General features: G+C 23.3%; 3 protein-coding genes across 8 annotated transcripts; all 3 read left to right on the top strand.

Annotated features, from left to right (window-relative positions):
* Positions 1 to 1318: 1318 nt before the first annotated feature.
* Positions 1319 to 6675, top strand: LOC140669773 (uncharacterized). 2 transcript variants are annotated; one of them, XM_072899876.1, is made up of 11 exons: positions 1319 to 1528; positions 1800 to 2117; positions 2585 to 2719; positions 3075 to 3383; positions 3617 to 3736; positions 4052 to 4378; positions 4611 to 4745; positions 5013 to 5339; positions 5789 to 5893; positions 6146 to 6281; positions 6486 to 6675. In XM_072899876.1, the coding sequence occupies exons 1-10, from the start codon at positions 1447 to 1449 to the stop codon at positions 6160 to 6162; spliced, it is 1875 nt and encodes a 624-aa protein (XP_072755977.1). In that variant the 5' UTR covers positions 1319 to 1446; the 3' UTR covers positions 6163 to 6281; positions 6486 to 6675. The 2 variants fall into 2 exon arrangements, with proteins under 2 accessions (XP_072755977.1, XP_072755987.1); XM_072899886.1 differs by having other exon boundaries at positions 1320 to 1528; positions 3617 to 3730.
* Positions 6676 to 7416: 741 nt separating this feature from the next.
* On the top strand, positions 7417 to 11623 carry LOC140673280 (angiotensin-converting enzyme-like protein Ace3). Of its 3 annotated transcripts, none has more exons than XR_012048035.1 (8): positions 7417 to 7766; positions 7837 to 7932; positions 8013 to 8187; positions 8361 to 8521; positions 8618 to 8740; positions 8833 to 9017; positions 9098 to 9764; positions 9849 to 11623. XR_012048035.1 is itself a non-coding variant. In XM_072906152.1 (8 exons), the coding sequence occupies exons 4-8, from the start codon at positions 8131 to 8133 to the stop codon at positions 9211 to 9213; spliced, it is 642 nt and encodes a 213-aa protein (XP_072762253.1). In that variant the 5' UTR covers positions 7421 to 7531; positions 7613 to 7766; positions 7837 to 7932; positions 8013 to 8130; the 3' UTR covers positions 9214 to 11623. The 3 variants fall into 3 exon arrangements, 2 of the variants coding, with proteins under 2 accessions (XP_072762265.1, XP_072762253.1); XM_072906152.1 differs by having other exon boundaries at positions 7421 to 7531; positions 7613 to 7766; positions 9098 to 11623; XM_072906164.1 differs by having other exon boundaries at positions 9119 to 11623.
* Positions 11624 to 12993: 1370 nt separating this feature from the next.
* Positions 12994 to 17984, top strand: LOC140666817 (uncharacterized). Of its 3 annotated transcripts, none has more exons than XM_072894372.1 (10): positions 12994 to 13191; positions 13463 to 13780; positions 14248 to 14382; positions 14738 to 15046; positions 15280 to 15393; positions 15715 to 16041; positions 16274 to 16483; positions 16664 to 16990; positions 17439 to 17543; positions 17796 to 17984. In XM_072894372.1, the coding sequence occupies exons 1-10, from the start codon at positions 13110 to 13112 to the stop codon at positions 17852 to 17854; spliced, it is 1986 nt and encodes a 661-aa protein (XP_072750473.1). In that variant the 5' UTR covers positions 12994 to 13109; the 3' UTR covers positions 17855 to 17984. The 3 variants fall into 3 exon arrangements, with proteins under 3 accessions (XP_072750473.1, XP_072750480.1, XP_072750476.1); XM_072894379.1 differs by having other exon boundaries at positions 12995 to 13191; positions 16274 to 16354; positions 17796 to 17983; XM_072894375.1 differs by having other exon boundaries at positions 12997 to 13191; positions 16274 to 16408; positions 17796 to 17981.
* Positions 17985 to 19851: the final 1867 nt, after the last annotated feature.

Here is a 19851-nt window from a genome sequence, read left to right as displayed (position 1 = left end):
AAATTTTTCTTTATATATTTTTTATAAATCTAGAATGAATGATAAAGAGTTTTGGCTCTTAAAAATTTATAATAAATAAGAAACAAACTCATAGTCATGTTTTCCGAAATAATAAAAAAAAAAAAATTTATCATACTATTTTAAAAATTTCTACTTAATAATAAAAACAGTTCTTATACATTATTATTAAGATCTACAAAGTAATATAAAAGTTATTTAAGAAAAATGATTCGTAAATTTAAACTTTAGAGACACATATTTCGGTAGAAATGCATTTTAGAAAAAAATTTTATAGAAATTTTTACCTGCTCTACATGCTCACGAGAAATTGTCCATCTTTACAAAGACATTCTGTATATATTATCTACTAATAACACAATAAAACATTATACATTTGTATAAATAAATATTCTTTATCATAACATACTTCTATTAACAATTCTATAATACTTACTTTATATCTCATTTGATTTAAACGTACTTACGTCTTACGAAAACTTACGAAATATTTACAATACACATGTATAATTTGATATGCAGCTTGAAACTCAAGAAGTTTTTTAAGATTCCATTATCACAAATTAATTAAAATCTATGATTTTTAATAAAAATTATTGTAATTAAAAAAATTTATTACATATTATAAAAGCTAAATTGAGGAGACCACATGCAATGAAAACAGTTGTGAAAACTCAGATTTGCTATATCAAAGTTTGACTAATTGTTTAGATAAATATAAATAAATCTTGAATACTTTATGGTATATACATATTTCGATTAAAGTCTATATTCTTAATATATTTTATTTCTTATATTATTGTCTAAATATTGAAATTTTAATTTTACAACCTTTAAAGTATCTCAGTATTTTCTAAAATTTCTTCAATATTTTCTAAAAATGTAAATATAAAAAACATTTTTAAAAGACATAAAAACATAATTATACACAAGCAGCGCATATAACAAATTATAATTAAAATTTTACATAATTTAAAATAATTTATATGTATATTAGTCCCGTAAATCTTAAGTTTAAAGGAATATTTAAGTTCAAAAAGAATGTGATTTGATTTGAAGATGCATAATTTTTAATTAGTTCGATGTTCTGTTCGTATCCTATGACAAAATAAATAAAAAAATTGCTGAACCGATATTAGTTTTTACTCTTCAAATAATTTTATTTTTAAGTTTATTTCTCATGTTGGTAAATAGCGTGAATTTCAGGAGATCGTTAAATAATTAGATACAAAACAAACATTAGTCAGATTTAAATTGTGTATCAATATTTATGTTTTTCAGAAAAATAGTATCTCCTTTCGTGACCTTTCTTAACAAATATATTCTACGAATACGTTGCGACGAAGCAGTTTTTCTATTCTTGTGTTCGATATCATAAGTTGTATAATAGATAGTGTTAATATCATATTTATTAATACGCAAGCAGATATGGAAAAAAATAGCAAGAAGAGAAAGTATGCCTCATCAGAAGAAGACGAGAAAAAGAGTACATCAAAAAACAACGTTTTGGGTAAAAGTTCTACAATTTTGAAATTTTAATTTTTATGGATTTAATAATTTGAATGTAATTAATGGTACCTATATTATATTATATTTGAATACAATTAATAACAAAATTATGTATTCAAATACAATAATTGTATACAAAAGAATTTGATTTAAATTATAGTCCATGATCTAAATATATATGAATAATTAATTTATATAAATAATTAATTTATACGAAAAATTTATTTATGAAAGATTTAGTTTAATAACACTATGTTAATATGATACTAAAGCGCAAGAAAATATGGAAAAAGGACATTGGTGGATAAAACATTGCACAATAAAAAACGATGAAGCACATTGCAGATATTGTAATGACACACGTGATAGAGTTTCAATTGATGCAACGGATTTCGAAACACACCTAACAACACGACATTCGAAATTTAATATAAAAGGAAAATCACAAGATAAAATTATGCAATATTTTAAATGCAAAGACGATGAAATAAAATGTATGACATGCAAATTTCCTATCAAAGTTAAATTAAAAAGTAGTTTTCCAAATCACTTAGAAAAGATTCATAAAAGTGAAATTGAAAACAAACAAGGTAAAGAAGTTAATTTTATGTATATTATGTATTGTACTATTTTTTCAAACATATACTTTTATATAGAAAAAGATATTAAAAAACGGATGTTTGACCTTTATTGTAAATTTATAAATATGTTATATAATAATATTTAGGATAATTTATATAAAAGCTAATATCATATACAGATATAATAACTAAATATTTTTAGTATTATTATATTTTAAGCATAATAATATAATTATTATTTTATTATATTATTTAATTATAATTGATAGATTGTCAAAATCGTGTTTAACTAGTCGCAAACAAAAAGATTCACATAAATAATATTTCCGGATCTGAAAACTCTGATATTCGGTTAATAGTGATTTAATAATAAGAATTTTATAATTAAAATAAATAATGAGATTAAATGTAGATATAGGATATATTACTGACCTAAAAATATTTTAACCTTTATGTTTCAATCATTCTACATGCAGATGATGGACAAAATCAAGAAATAAATAGCGACGTGGAACCAAATATAAAAAATATTATATCAAATTTTACAAAGTACGTATTCCAAAAAGTAGAGGCTAGTAAAAAACAAATAATAGAAGAAAAAATTAAAGAAGGTAAATTATGTTATAAGTATTATTTAAGATATACTTACCCATTAAAGCAACAAAAACATAATATCTATTTCCTAATTTTTTTATTCAACAACGTAACTGCAATATATATACACATCTTTTTATGTACATTTCTAAGTGAAAAATTATAACATTAACGTTATGTTACTGCTATAACATTAATGTTACATTACCGTTGTTTTGTATTTATTTGATAAATATATTTGTAAAATCTGGTATTAAAAATAATTGCGTACTAGCAAATTATTTTGTTTGAATAATGTTCAAAAATCTAAACTTTTGGATATTTAAGTTATAAAATATTTATTAATAACACTATGTTAATATAATATTAAAGCGCAAGAAAAAATGAAAAAAGACCCTTGGTGGATAAATCATTGCACAATAAAAGACGATATGACAAAATGTAATTATTGTAATAAAGGAGAAAATAAAGTTATGTTTCAATTGAATAATTACAAGACACATTTAAAGCAACATTCGATAATTCACATACAAGAAAATAAAAGTATTATGTTGCAATATTTTAAACTTCAAAACGATATACTAGTAAAATGTGTGACATGTGATGAATTTGTTTCGATATATTTCGACACAAACTTTGTAAGGCACTTGAAAAATATACATAAAATTACAAGTAAACAAGGTAAAAAATAATTTCATATATAGTACAATTTCTTTAAGTATATCCTTTTTAATTCTTTACTAATATGTACAATAAACATTTAAAAAAATAGATGTTTGACTTTTATATATACTTTAAGTATATTATAAATATTTGAATTAATAAAGCTTAATATTACACACAGATATAATAACTTTATAAAATTTGATAACACTAAAGATATTTTAACATTTATTTTTTATTCTGTATTGCAGATGAAATAAACCAAAATATTAATAGTGAAGCGGAAACACATAGAATAAATCTTATATCAAATCTTATAAAAAGTATGTTCCGAAACCTGAAGATAGATGAAAAAATTAAACGAAGTAAATGTATAAGTGTTAAAATATTCTTATCTAAACATTAAGTTATTTTTACCCATTAAACATAGAGCAACAATAACATAACGGTTAATGTTACATTACCGTTGTTTTGTATTTATTTGGTAAATGTAACTAACTTTGTCAAAATATTTTATTTTTTTACATCCATTATTTGAATATAATTAAAAATTTGTAAAATCAAGTATTAAAAATAATTGTGTATTAGAAAATTATTTCGTTCAAATAATATTCAAAGATGTAAAAATATGGATATTTAAATTATAAAAGATAAATTAATTACACTATGTTAATATAATATTAAAGCGGAAGAAAAAGTGATAAAAAGTCATTGGTGGATAAAACATTACACAATAGAAAACGATATGGTAACATGTAAATATTGTAAAGATAAAGGAAAGAAAAAACGAGTTTTCCTTAACGTTGGAACTTGCCGTAGACATTTTAAGCTCACACATTCGGCAATTTACAGACAAGAAAATGTATCAAATAATATCTTGCAATATTTTGAACTTCAAGACGATATACTACTAAAATGTTTGGAATGTTATAAACATATTCAAATACAAATCGACCAAGATTTTTCAACGCACTTAACACAAACACATAAAAGTGAAATTGAAAGCAAACAAGGTAAAAACTAATTTTATACATAGTACAATTTCTTTAATTATATACTTCTTAATTATTTACTATTATATACAATAAACATTTAAAAAAATAGATATTTGACTTTCTTATATGCTTTAAGAATATTATGAATATTTAAATTAATTAAACTTAATATTACACACAAATATAATAACTTAATAAAGTTTTATAATACTAAAGATATTTTAGCATTTATTTTTTATTCTATATGCAGGTGAAATAAACCAAGGGATTAGTAGTGAAGCGGAAGCAGATAGAATAAGTCTTATATCATCTTATAAAAATCTTATAAAATGTATGTTCCAAAAGAAGAAGACAGAAACCAAGAAACATAAGATAAATAGTAAAGGTAAATTTATAAGTGTTAAGTTATTTTTATGTATTAAACATAAAAGCACAATAAGAAAAACACAACATCTATGTTGTATGTGTGTTAATTTTCTTAATCAACAATTTAACTGCATACAAAACAGATATATATGTATACATGTATATATGTATATATATATATATATATATATATATATATATATATATATATATCTTTACGTATATTGCTGAGTGAAAAATTATAACATTAATAATATGTTACTGTTATTTTTTATTTATTTAATAGCAAAATTTATACGCAAAATCTGGTGGATGAAACACTGCACAATAGAAAGCGATAAAAAAAAAGTGCGAGCACAATGTAAACAAAAGGATTGTAAAAAAAAATATCCAATTTATTTCAATATGGCGTATTGTTATACACATTTCAGAAAACATTTTAAAATTAACAATGAAAAAAGTGCATTAAATATCATTATATGGAAATATTATAAACTTGTAGACGATGTAAAACTAAAATGCACGGAATGTAATTCGTCTAGTTTTGTTCAATTATCATGTCATTTTCAACATCACTTAATGAAAAAACATCAAATTACAAAAACCGGACAAGGTAAAATAATTTTAAGTATATTTTTTTAATTATACTATTTTTTTATGATTGTACTATTTTTGTAATTATATACTCTTGTGTCCAATAAATATTAAAAAATAGATGTTAGATTTTTATGTACATCATAAATATATTATAAATATTTAAGTTAATTCAAATTAAAACTGTTGTTATTATGTACACATATAATAACTAAATATTGTCAGTATATTATTTAATTATAGTTGATAGTTTGTCAAAATCGTGTTTCAGTAATCGTGTAAAGGTGTGTATAATATTCGCGTATATGAGTACTTTGACATTCGAATATCAGTGATTTAATAATAATAATTTTATGATTTAATAATAATAACGTTATGATCCAATTTATAATACATTTGATTGTAGAACAAGGTTTTATGGTACTAAAAATATTTTAATATTTATTTTTTTAATCATTCTGAATACAGATTTTGATGATGACGCGGAAATAGAAAGTAGTATATTTAAACTTATAAAGAACATATATGATAATATGAAAAGTAACACAACAGTAAGTGAAGAAGATGAACAAGGTATAAATTTATGCTATAAATATATGAATAATATTATAAATTATATATATTTAAATATTTAAATTAGTTATTTTTATATCTAACATTATATTCGGATATTAAGTCATTTTTTGCATTTATTATATGTATAAAATATATAAGTATAACTAATACTTTATAGAATTACATTTGTATAAAGTAATAATAATTGTAGCATTTATATAACGCTGAAATTATTTTTACAGTTTTCATTTTTTTAATTATTTTCTACAGATGATGAATCAATTTAAGCTAAAATAATGGTCGATAATGGACTTCAAAACAGATATTGAAGACATTGCTATAACAAGCAGCAACCAATAATCCAGCATATTTGAAGAAGAAAGAAATGAAATAGCAACACTGACAAGTAATAATTGATTTTATATTTATTACATAATGTAATTTTAAAAATTAAATAAACTTATGCAAATTGAAAGAGTAAGATTGATTTTTCTGCAACTTTGCAGTTTGTAAAATTTTGACTAATTGATTGGTAAACGATATATTTTTATTATACGTTTAATGAAAAATAGAATATGAATAGTTTTATATATATTATCTAATCCGATAGGTACAGCGGAATGTGTATAGCATAAATGCCTTCGTTGATAATCTAATGTAGTGACTATGAGAATAACTTAATAATGAACAAGTTCGTTATACCACGTTATAATTTCCTGTTAGATCGGTACGGAAGTAAATTTCGGAGACTAAAATATTTTATAACTGATTACAGTTCAAATCAAATCAAAAAAAGAAATTACACATAAAGAGAGAGTTTAAAAGAGTATTTTATATATATTTATTTTCCGATTTTTATGTGTTATACTAGTACATATTATATATTTACTAAAAATTTTGTAATGAATTTTTTTAATAAATCTTTCAAACACTTCTCTTAAAAAAAATTAAGAATAATCTTTTTTTATTCTATTTATATGAAAAATTATCCAACTGGCTCGATTTGGTGGTAGTTGAAAAAAAGAAAAGAATTGATTGCAATTTGACTTATATTTTGTTAGTTTTATATATAAAATAAGTATTTATTAAATTATCATTTTTACATAAAATGTTGTAATATGTATATTATACCATAATAAAAACTACATATTAAAAATACATATAGCATTATAATCACAAGAATATTTATATTGTTACGTTCGCGGAACGTTATCGATATTATTTTCCGAACGCGCGCGACGCAACTATTCGCTTTCCTTTCTCACATTCGCGCACATGCAATAAAGGGAGACTTCTTTAAATATAAAACGATCTTTATTAACGTAATAATTATACAGATTATAATTATAATTCTTAAAGTGCACCTTGAAAAGTTTCACGTAAAATTTGGAAATTTGAAAAATAAACAGTGAAAAATTTCACGTGAAATTACATGATCGCCGCCCTGGTGTTATCAACAACGGGTTAACGTACTATATTATTACTAGTTCCAAACTATAGATGTCAATACTTGCAAGATTTTATTCGCCTTAACATTTATGATTAGTTGCAACATGTTATGACATGTCAAGTTATGTTTTTGTGAATATATCTATATGAATATTTCACAGCTTGAGAAGACACAAATTGCAACGGTAACGATTGAAAAACTTCCTCGTAAGTTTTCAATACGCAAAACCTTTTCTTATGCACGTGACAAACTGTGACATAAGAATCTTATGATTGTTGTTGGTTAAGTGGTGTTTTTCGAAAATGGATCTAATCTTGGCCCGCGGACTGAGACTTAGCCCCGATTTATGCACTGTCTCATTTCTAACGAAATATCTGCCGTTGTCCGCATGTTACACGTGTCATGTCAATACATCAACACGTTGGAAGTCAACATTTCCTGGTAAGTTTATGGACATTGGACATTATGTAACATTAACAAATGCATTATTAAAGTTTATTTTCTTTTGCAGAAAGGTATCATCGTTACAGGATCACATCATGTAATTCATCAAGTCTTATAAATAATGTACTTGCATGTTTTCTATTTCGAAATGAAGCGATGCCAGGTATTTTTTTTTATCTGTATTTTGAAACTTAATATGGTGTATTATATGTATATTCTAATTATATTTTTTTTTTAATTAAGATTTTACGAAGCTGTTAGCGATGCGATTGGGTTATCTGTCTTTACTCCGCAACATTTGCATAAAATCGGATTGTACAAGAATATAACAAGCGATTATGATAGCAGCATCAATTTTCTGATGTTAATGGCACTCCGTAAAGTGACTTATATGCCATTCGCTCATATAGTTGATCAGGTAACAAATAATTAAATAATTAATTTATAATTTGCATGTGTAGATGTAGCAGTTATTGTACTTTCTATGTTTACGTAAGTTTTTCATGACATAATCTTTTGAGTAAGAGAATTGTTTTTATTATATATATATAATTTAATAATCATAAATTGCATGCATTTATTTTTTTCAAGTGGAGATGGCACGTCTTTAGCGATGGCGTGGAAGATATAACAGCACGTTGGTGGGAATTAAGATTGCAATATCAGGGTATTGTTCCACCTGTACCTAGATCTGAAAGGAATTTCGATCCAGCATCCAAGTATCATATTGCAGCGGACAGTCTTTATGTCAAGTAAGTATACAAAATAAATACATGTATGTTTACTGTTACTCTTTGCAGGTAGCATTAAGAGAAATATATTATTTTTATATTTTTATTAATTTTTAGATATTTTGTAAGCATTGCCTTACAATTTCAACTGTTCCAGTCATTGTGTGATATTTCTGGTCACACAGGTGAATTGCACACTTGCGATATTTACAGATCACGGGAAGCAGGTCGATTATTATCGTATGTGAATTTTGTGAAAGCAATTAAATAGTGTTTTTAATGGAAATAAATACACCATCGCTAAAACTATGTTTGTGTAATTATATATACAGAGACGTTCTGTCGATGGGATCTTCCAGACCATGGCAAGATGTCATCAGGCAAATGACAAGAGGTAGAGTAAATAGAGTAGACGCTGGTGCCATGCTCAAATATTTTGAGCCTTTAAATGCGTGGTTAAAACGACAGAATAAGAGACAGTCTGTGATCGGCTGGATCACGAATCGCGACGATAAAGGTTCGATCAAAATTAATATTTATCCAATAATTTCAAATATACTATCCAATAAAAGTGCAAAGTGTATTTTGTAAAAATAGGAATTTTTCATTTTGTTTCAGCATTGTTCGCCGAATGGTATCAAAACAGTGCAGAAAAAATTAAATTATGGAGTTTATTCCCTTTATTATTTGTTTGCAAAGCTTTTATTTATTAATGATTATATTGTATCTGATGATTTGAAAAAGTACTTATATCTAAAAAATTTCTCTCTTATATTATTATAAAGTATTATTTTGATTTAAATTACTATATATATAAGTTGATTATAAAAATATTCTTTATACTAATATTTGTCGTGGACATGGTTTCTCCATGCTTTAATTCAACATTTTGAATTTTGATTTACTTTTTTATTTTAGCCATAATATTTGTTAATAGGATATTAATGATCGCGAGTGTTTTAAAAAATATAAGCGTCTGTAAGAAATTGGAAATCTTTAATATTATTTTATACATATTATTTCGTTGATGCTATACATTATAAACGAGGTATATAAGAATTTAAGGAGCAAGTGAACTTATATATAAATAGGTAAAGTCAAATTTAAAAATTAAACGCGAAAGATCTTATCCCTAAAGCTTTGTAATTATGAACTAAAGAAATGATGAGAATGATAATTCTGACTGGGACGGAACATAGATTTTAAATAGTGAGCCTTGCGAGTCCGTTGAGCGTTTTGTATATCTGTATTGGATCTTTCATTGGTGAGTCCATTAATTAAATTTGATCGGTTTTTTTACCACAAAAAATTATTGTAAAATAAAAAATTATAAATAATATTTTTCTAGGCGACTTACCATTGTGACCCTATTTTGTTCTTCCACAAGTTTTTGTCACAACTTTGTTGGTGGATATTTGAATATTGAACTAATGTGTGTCAGAAAAGATTAACATTAATAATTAATTTAACATTAATAATAATAATTAACAACGCGACTTACAATTAGACATCATCAGGTTTCTCAATTTTTGTATTTTTATTTATTTATTTTTTTATCTGTATTTCAACTATTATTACTTTATCATTATCTAATTCGGCACTGAAGAAAGTCCAGTGAAGACTGCTGTTTGTGCTATAATTTTCTTGTTATATATGTTTCTTATTATATTTTTGTATTAATTTTATGTTTAATCTGTATTTTCTATCCCCTCTTTTTTATATTTTGTGACTATTTGGATTTACTTTTACTTATAACTTGTAATTTCTTCGGACGTATTTATAATCGATATAATTTGTTTTTTATGTTACTTTTAATTAATAAAATTAAAATTTACGCAAAATAATAATACGGTAATAAAGTAATGACTATCCTACGTAGCAACATCTTCGTAAAATTATTCAGTGTACATCACTTTCAAATGAAATGCCACGTGATAATGGTAATTCCGATACAAAGTAAACAAAAGTACAGAAATGCACTTCTCAATATAATGCTATAATGGCAAAATTGGAAAAAACCAATGACCAAGAAGAAACCCATCATATAGATTTGAAACGCACGAGATAATTACAACAAATCGCACACAACCGTCGCTCAACTTGTGACGCACAAGTGGATATAACAAAGACCCTCTGCTTATAAATTGTAATAAATATATAAATAAATAATAAATATTTTTACAAAAATTTTTTTTTGTTTTGGCGTCACAACGCTACCGCGACGCTTTATATGCATATTAATATATATTTTATATAAATAATTGTATATAATAATATATAAATTAATAAACATAACATATAATGTAATAATTGATACGATTACAGAACTCACAACCACACACACCTAAATGTGCTTTGAAACTCACAAATTTATTCCTAACGCTGGGTGTACAAAATAGTGATAAGTGATGTTGATTTTTTTTTCAGGAAATCGATTTTTTTTTATCTTTAATTCTTTTCAATTCGATTTTTGTACGAACCGATCCTAACAACAGAGAATCGATTTTCGATCCGTTGATATGCTTATTGATCAATGATTACGATAATCTTGCCACGTGACTATTTTATCAATTTTTTGAGAACTAAGTTTATCAATAAATATTAAAAATAATTATAAAAAGATATATTTAAAAGATTTACTTACGGTAAATAAAAAATGAACAATAATAAAGTAAAAAAATAATTAAAAAGTTAATAAAAAAGCGGAAATTATTTTAGTCTATCGTTAAGAGACACGTATTAGAGAGTCGATTAAGAATCAATAAGAGTGATAAGCAAACTCAGATGTCATAGCTATCACATTGAGAAATAAACTGTCACTCGATATATGTTTGTACGCACATTATTGCATCGCCATAGAAATAAAGACGGTATTATTATCTCTTCTTATCATACATCGGTTCTACCAATATAATCTATCGTTAGCTGCACTGCTGCCTTTTAAGTATAGACAATGATATTTGTCAGTAAACTACGCCTCGAAAAATTTATATTTTTTCAACTTTATATTTCTTATTTCCATTGTTAAAATTGGTACTAAAGAGCTGGATTTTGTAATTTGGCTCATAAAAATTTATAATAAATTGTACACGCGCTGATTTACATTCTATACTTTTAGCACACTGATCATTCGTTTTCTACATATTCTCGAAAAAATATCTCTTTATAAATTTTTCTTTATATATTTTTTATAAATCTAGAATGAATGATAAAGAGTTTTGGCTCTTAAAAATTTATAATAAATAAGAAACAAACTCATAGTCATGTTTTCCGAAATAATAAAAAAAAAAAAATTTATCATACTATTTTAAAAATTTCTACTTAATAATAAAAACAGTTCTTATACATTATTATTAAGATCTACAAAGTAATATAAAAGTTATTTAAGAAAAATGATTCGTAAATTTAAACTTTAGAGACACATATTTCGGTAGAAATGCATTTTAGAAAAAAATTTTATAGAAATTTTTACCTGCTCTACATGTTCACGAGAAATTGTCCATCTTTACAAAGACATTCTGTATATATTATCTACTAATAACACAATAAAACATTATACATTTGTATAAATAAATATTCTTTATCATAACATACTTCTATTAACAATTCTATAATACTTACTTTATATCTCATTTGATTTAAACGTACTTACGTCTTACGAAAACTTACGAAATATTTACAATACACATGTATAATTTGATATGCAGCTTGAAACTCAAGAAGTTTTTTAAGATTCCATTATCACAAATTAATTAAAATCTATGATTTTTAATAAAAATTATTGTAATTAAAAAAATTTATTACATATTATAAAAGCTAAATTGAGGAGACCACATGCAATGAAAACAGTTGTGAAAACTCAGATTTGCTATATCAAAGTTTGACTAATTGTTTAGATAAATATAAATAAATCTTTAATACTTTATGGTATATACATATTTCGATTAAAGTCTATATTCTTAATATATTTTATTTCTTATATTATTGTCTAAATATTGAAATTTTAATTTTACAACCTTTAAAGTATCTCAGTATTTTTTAAAATTTCTTCAATATTTTCTAAAAATGTAAATATAAAAACATTTCTAAAAGACATAAAAACATAATTATACACAAGCAGCGCATATAACAAATTATAATTAAAATTTTACATAATTTAAAATAATTTATATGTATATTAGTCCCGTAGATCTTAAGTTTAAAGGAATATTTAAGTTCAAAAAGAATGTGATTTGATTTGAAGATGCATAATTTTTAATTAATTTGATGTTCTGTTCGTATCCTATGACAAAATAAATAACAAAATTGCTGAACCGATATTAGTTTTTACTCTTCAAATAATTTTATTTTTAAGTTTATTTCTCATGTTGGTAAATAGCTTGAATTTCAGGAGATCGTTAAATAATTAGATACAAAACAAACATTAGTCAGATTTAAATTGTGTATCAATATTTATGTTTTTCAGAAAAATAGTATCTCCTTTCGTGACCTTTCTTAACAAATATATTCTACGAATACGTTGCGACGAAACAGTTCTATTCTTGTGTTCGATATCATAAGTTGTATAATAGATAGTGTTAATATCATATTTATTAATACGCAAGCAGATATGGAAAAAAATAGCAAGAAGAGAAAGTATGCCTCATCAGAAGAAGACGAGAAAAAGATTACATCAGAAAACAACGTTTTGGGTAAAAGTTCTACAATTTTGAAATTTTAATTTTTATGGATTTAATAATTTGAATGTAATTAATGATACCTATATTATATTATATTTGAATACAATTAATAACAAAATTATGTATTCAAATACAATAATTGTATACAAAAGAATTTGATTTAAATTATAGTCCATGATCTAAATATATATGAATAATTAATTTATATAAATAATTAATTTATACGAAAAATTTATTTATGAAAGATTTAGTTTAATAACACTATGTTAATATGATACTAAAGCGCAAGAAAATATGGAAAAAGGACATTGGTGGATAAAACATTGCACAATAAAAAACGATGAAGCACATTGCAGATATTGTAATGACACACGTGATAGAGTTTCAATTGATGCAACGGATTTCGAAACACACCTAACAACAGAACATTCGAAATTTAATATAAAAGGAAAATCACAAGATAAAATTATGCAATATTTTAAATGCAAAGACGATGAAATAAAATGTATGACATGCAAATTTCCTATCAAAGTTAAATTAAAAAGTAGTTTTCCAAATCACTTAGAAAAGATTCATAAAAGTGAAATTGAAAACAAACAAGGTAAAGAAGTTAATTTTATGTATATTATGTATTGTACTATTTTTTCAAACATATACTTTTATATAGAAAAAGATATTAAAAAACGGATGTTTGACCTTTATTGTAAATTTATAAATATGTTATATAATAATATTTAGGATAATTTATATTAAAGCTAATATCATATACAGATATAATAACTAAATATTTTTAGTATTATTATATTTTAAGCATAATAATATAATTATTATTTTATTATATTATTTAATTATAATTGATAGATTGTCAAAATCGTGTTTAAGTAGTCGCAAACAAAAAGATTCACATAAATAATATTTCCGGATCTGAAAACTCTGATATTCGGTTAATAGTGATTTAATAATAAGAAGTTTATAATTAAAATAAATAATGAGATTAAATGTAGATATAGGATATATTACTGACCTAAAAATATTTTAACCTTTATGTTTCAATCATTCTACATGCAGATGATGGACAAAATCAAGAAATAAATAGCGACGTGGAACCAAATATAAAAAATATTATATCAAATTTTACAAAGTACGTATTCCAAAAAGTAGAGGCTAGTAAAAAGCAAATAATAGAAGAAAAAATTAAAGAAGGTAAATTATGTTATAAGTATTATTTAAGATATACTTACCCATTAAAGCAACAAAAACATAATATCTATTTCCTCATTTTTTTATTCAACAATGTAACTGCAATATATATACACATCTTTTTATGTATATTTCTAAGTGAAAAATTATAACATTAACGTTATGTTACTGCTATAACATTAATGTTACATTACCGTTGTTTTCTATTTATTTGATAAATATATTTGTAAAATCTGGTATTAAAAATAATTGCGTACTAGCAAATTATTTTGTTTGAATAATATTCAAAAATGTAAAGTTCTGGATATTTAAATTATAAATAATTTATTAATAACACTATGTTAATATAATATTAAAGCGCAAGAAAAAATGAAAAAAAGCCCTTGGTGGATAAATCATTGCACAATAAAAGACGATATGACAAAATGTAATTATTGTAATAAAGGAGAATATAAAGTTTTATTTCATTTGCATCGTTACATTACACATTTAAAGCAACATTCGATAATTCACATACAAGAAAATAAAAGTATTATGTTGCAATATTTTAAACTTCAAAACGATATACTAGTAAAATGTGTGACATGTAATGAATTTGTTTCGATACGTTTCAACACAAACTTCTCAAAGCACTTGAATAATATACATAAAATTACAAGCAAACAAGGTAAAAAATAATTTCATATATAGTACAATTTCTTTAAGTATATCCTTTTTAATTCTTTACTAATATGTACAATAAACATTAAAAAAAATAGATGTTTGACTTTTATATATACTTTAAGTATATTATAAATATTTGAATTAATAAAGCTTAATATTACACACAGATATAATAACTTTATAAAATTTGATAACACTAAAGATATTTTAACATTTATATTTTATTCTGTATTGCAGATGAAATAAACCAAGATATTAATAGTGAAGCGGAAACACATAGAATAAATCTTATATCAAATCTTATAAAAAGTATGTTTCGAAACCTGAAGATAGATGAAAAAATTAAACGAGGTAAATGTATAAGTGTTAAAATATTCTTATCTACACATTAAGTTATTTTTACCCATTAAACATAGAGCAACAATAACAAAACGATTAATGTTACATTACCGTTGTTTTGTATTTATTTGGTAAATGTAACTAACTTTATCAAAATATTTTATTTTTTTACATTCATTATTTGAATATAATTAAAAATTTGTAAAATCAAGTATTAAAAATAATTGTGTATTAGAAAATTATTTCGTTCAAATAATATTCAAAGATGTAAAAATATGGATATTTAAATTATAAAAGATAAATTAATAACACTATGTTAATATAATATTAAAGCGGAAAAAAAAGTAATAAAAAGTCATTGGTGGATAAAACATTACACAATAGAAAACGATATGGTAACATGTAAATATTGTAAAGATAAAGGAAAGAAAAAACGAGTTTTCTTTAACGTTGGAAATTGCCGTAAACATTTTGAACTCAAACATTCGGCAATTTACAGACAAGAAAATGTATCAAATAGTATCTTGCAATATTTTAAACTTCAAGACGATATACTACTAAAATGTTTGAAATGTCATAAACATATTCAAATACAAATCGACCAAGATTTTTCAAGGCACTTAAAACAAACACATAAAAGTGAAATTGAAAGCAAACAAGGTAAAAACTAATTTTATACATAGTACAATTTCTTTAATTATATACTTTTTAATTATTTACTATTATATACAATAAACATTTAAAAAAATAAATATTTGACTTTCTTATATGCTTTAAGAATATTATGAATATTTAAATTAATTAAACTTAATATTACACACAAATATAATAACTTAATAAAGTTTTATAATACTAAAGATATTTTAGCATTTATTTTTTATTCTATATGCAGGTGAAATAAACCAAGGGATTAGTAGTGAAGCGGAAGCAGATAGAATAAGTCTTATATCATCTTATAAAAATCTTATAAAATGTATGTTCCAAAAGAAGAAGACAGAAACCAAGAAACATAAGATAAATCGTAAAAGTAAATTTATAAGTGTTAAATTATTTTTATGTATTAAACATAAAAGCACAATAAGAAAAACACAACATCTATGTTGTATGTGTGTTAATTTTCTTAATCAACAATTTAACTGCATACAAAACAGATATATATGTATATATGTATATATATATATATATATATATATATATATATATATATATATATTTACGTATATTGCTGAGTGAAAAATTATAACATTAATAATATGTTAGTTGTTTTCTATTTATTTAATAGCAAAATTTATACGCAAAATCTGGTGGATGAAACACTGCACAATAAAAAGCGATAAAAAAAAAGTGCGAGCACAATGTAAACAAAAGAATTGTAAAAAAGAATTTAAAATTTATTTCAATATGTCGAATTGTTATACACATTTGAGAGAACATTTAAAAATTAACAATGAAAAAATTGCATTAAATATCATTATATGGAAATATTATGAACTTGTAGACGATGTAAAACTAAAATGCACGGAATGTAATTTGTATAGTTTTGTTCAATTATCATGTCAATTTCAACATCACTTAATAAAAAAACATCAAATTACAAAAACCGGACAAGGTAAAATAATTTTAAGTATATTTTTTTAATTATACTATTTTTTTATGATTGTACTATTTTTGTAATTATATACTCTTGTGTCCAATAAATATTAAAAAGTAGATGTTAGATTTTTATGTACATTATAAAAATATTATAAATATTTAAGTTAATTCAAATTAAAACTGATATTGTGTACACATATAATAACTAAATATTTTTAGTATATTATTTAATTATAGTTAATAGTTTGTCAAAATCGTGTTTCAGTAATCGTGTAAAGGTGTGTATAATATTCGCGGATATGAGTACTCTTTGACATTCGAATATCAGTGATTTAATAATAATAATTTTATAATTTAATAATAATAACGTTATGATTTAATTGATAATACATTTGATTGTAGAACAATGTTTTATGATACTAAAAATATTTTAATATTTATTTTTTTAATCATTCTGTATACAGATTATGATGATGACGCGGAAATAGAAAGTAGTATATTTAAACTTATAAAGAACATATATGATAATATGAAAAGTAACACAACAGAAAGTGAAGAAGATGAACAAGGTATAAATTTATGCTATAAATATATGAATAATATTATAAATTATATATATTTAAATATTTAAATTAGTTATTTTTATATCTAACATTATATTCGGATATTAAGTCATTTTTTGCATTTATTATAGGTATAAAATATATAAATATAACTAATAATTTATAAAATCACATTTGTATAAAGTAATAATAATTGTTGCATTTATATAACGCTGAAATTATTTTTACAGTTTTTATTTTTTTAATTATTTTGTACAGATGATGAACCAATTCAAGCTAAAATAATGTTCGATAATAAATTTCAAAACAGATATTGAAGACATTGCTATAACAAGCAGCAACCAATAATCCAACAATTTAAAGAAGAAAGGAATGAAATAGCAACACTGACGAGTAATAATTGACTTTATATTTATTACATAATGTAATTTTAAAAATTAAATAAACTTATGCAAATTGAAAGAGTAAGATTGATTTTTCTCCAGTTTTGCAGTTTGTAAAATTTGGACTAATCGATTGGTAAACGATATATTTTTATTATACGTTTAGTGAAAAATAGAATATAAAAAATTTTATATATATTATCTAATCCGAAAGATACAGCGGAATGTGTATAGCATAATTGCCTTCGAAGATAATGTAGTGGCTATTTGAGAATAACTTATAATGAACAAGTTCGTTACACCACGTTATAATTTCCTATTAGATCGGTACGGAAGTAAATTTCGGAGACTAAAATATTTTATAACTGATTACAATTCAAATTAAATCAAAAAGAGAAATTACACATAAAGAGAGAGTTTAAAGTAATATTTTATATATATTTATTTTCCGATTTTTATGTGTTATACTAGTACATATTATATATTTACTAAAGATTTTTTAAAGAATTTTCTTAATAAATCTTTCAAACAATTCTCTTAAAAAAAATTGAGAATAAAAACTCCTACCGGACGCTTGCGCAAACTATTCTTGGGTTAATGGTTGGTTGGGGAGGAAAGATTGCGCAAACATATGAATGGCATGAATATTTTCTCAATGACTCAAAACTGCATATAAAATACATTAATCTAAAAGAACAAGTTTAAGAACTGACTTAGAAACCACTGTATTTGCAATTATTTAAGTAAAATATTTCTTATAAAAATACATGAAACATTTCTTATATAATATATGAAACATTCTCGAATATTAAAAATTTTTGCTTTTATAAAATAGCAGAAAATTGTTATAACACAGATAATCGCTTGAATTAACACATAAATTTAACAGGAGTCTTTATGTATAACGTGCTTATTGCTTCTTATGTAGCTGCACGTGCATACTACTTATTTGAACTTAAAAATAAGAAACTTCTAGCTTTACCTTAATATACATATAATACATAAATGTATAAAATCCAGGAATGATCAAATATATCGAAAAAACAAAGCAAATTTAGGAGAAAAATATTTTAAACAAAAATTTGTCATTTTAAAAAATTAAATAACAGTATTAGAATTTTGATGTTTGATCATTATGTATGGCTCTTGTGAAGATCATCTTAACAAAGTTTTTAAGGGAGAAAGATTTAATCGCAGTATTTTGAAAACATTTTGATATTAACTTTACAATAATATGCAAAATGGTATTTTTTATTTAAAAGTTCAAAGTTTTATTTCAATTTTAAAATATTCGATTTTCTTGGAGATTTGTATTTACTTTATTTTATTTCATTTGCCAAAATGTTTGAAAGACATCTATGTATATCTATGTATATCTGTCATATTTTATTTTCAAAAATTTTATTAGAACAAAAACATATAGTACGTTGAGTATGTTATAAGTACATTAGAGTACAGCTGTTAAAGTACACAGAGTCTCTCAATGAATTATTTACGATAACTATAAATTAGATTTAATGATATTATGTACTGAAATGTTATTAATAATAATCAATTAGACTAATCTTCAAATTATTTATAGGAAGAACCTTTAAATTTTTCTTTTGTGAATATAAAAAGCGGAAAGTATAATAAATGTACTATAAATTTAAATATATCTTTTGAATGCATTTATTTTTAATTGAAATTGAAAACTTTTGACATAACAAGAGAATAAATTTGCTTATTTATGTAGAAAAATACACATTGAATTATAGTGGTGTCTTTAATTTCGACATCACTAGACTGACGTGTCAAGCGAGCAGCCATAACCCAGGACCGCTACGTGAAGCATTGCTAAAGTTGAGCGTTGCTAATTACGTTTCAGATTAATTAAGCCAACACCGATAAGAGGCGTATTGAAACAATTTCGCGTAAAAAAAAAATAATCA

The sequence above is a fragment of the Anoplolepis gracilipes genome, chromosome 1 (assembly GCF_047496725.1).
Source record: "Anoplolepis gracilipes chromosome 1, ASM4749672v1, whole genome shotgun sequence".
NCBI classification, from domain to species: Eukaryota; Metazoa; Arthropoda; class Insecta; order Hymenoptera; family Formicidae; genus Anoplolepis; species Anoplolepis gracilipes.
The sequence above is the reverse complement of the archived record's forward strand: the minus strand, read 5'-3'. Positions and strand labels throughout refer to the sequence as shown.

Excerpts from the sequence above, each read along its gene's own strand:
- LOC140669773 (XM_072899876.1), top strand. The coding sequence starts at position 1,447 with ATGGAAAAAAATAGCAAGAAGAGAAAGTATGCCTCATCAGAAGAAGAC. Across the intron at positions 3,737-4,051 it reads AAAAATTAAACGAAGTAAAT|CGGAAGAAAAAGTGATAAAA; the intron begins GTATAAGTGTTA and ends ATAATATTAAAG. Across the intron at positions 4,746-5,012 it reads ACATAAGATAAATAGTAAAG|CAAAATTTATACGCAAAATC; the intron begins GTAAATTTATAA and ends TTTATTTAATAG.
- LOC140673280 (XM_072906152.1), top strand. The coding sequence starts at position 8,131 with ATGTTAATGGCACTCCGTAAAGTGACTTATATGCCATTCGCTCATATA. Across the intron at positions 8,188-8,360 it reads TCGCTCATATAGTTGATCAG|TGGAGATGGCACGTCTTTAG; the intron begins GTAACAAATAAT and ends ATTTTTTTCAAG. Across the intron at positions 9,018-9,097 it reads CACGAATCGCGACGATAAAG|GAATTTTTCATTTTGTTTCA; the intron begins GTTCGATCAAAA and ends TTGTAAAAATAG.
- LOC140666817 (XM_072894372.1), top strand. The coding sequence starts at position 13,110 with ATGGAAAAAAATAGCAAGAAGAGAAAGTATGCCTCATCAGAAGAAGAC. Across the intron at positions 16,042-16,273 it reads TGAAATTGAAAGCAAACAAG|GTGAAATAAACCAAGGGATT; the intron begins GTAAAAACTAAT and ends TTCTATATGCAG. Across the intron at positions 16,484-16,663 it reads AAAAACACAACATCTATGTT|CAAAATTTATACGCAAAATC; the intron begins GTATGTGTGTTA and ends TTTATTTAATAG.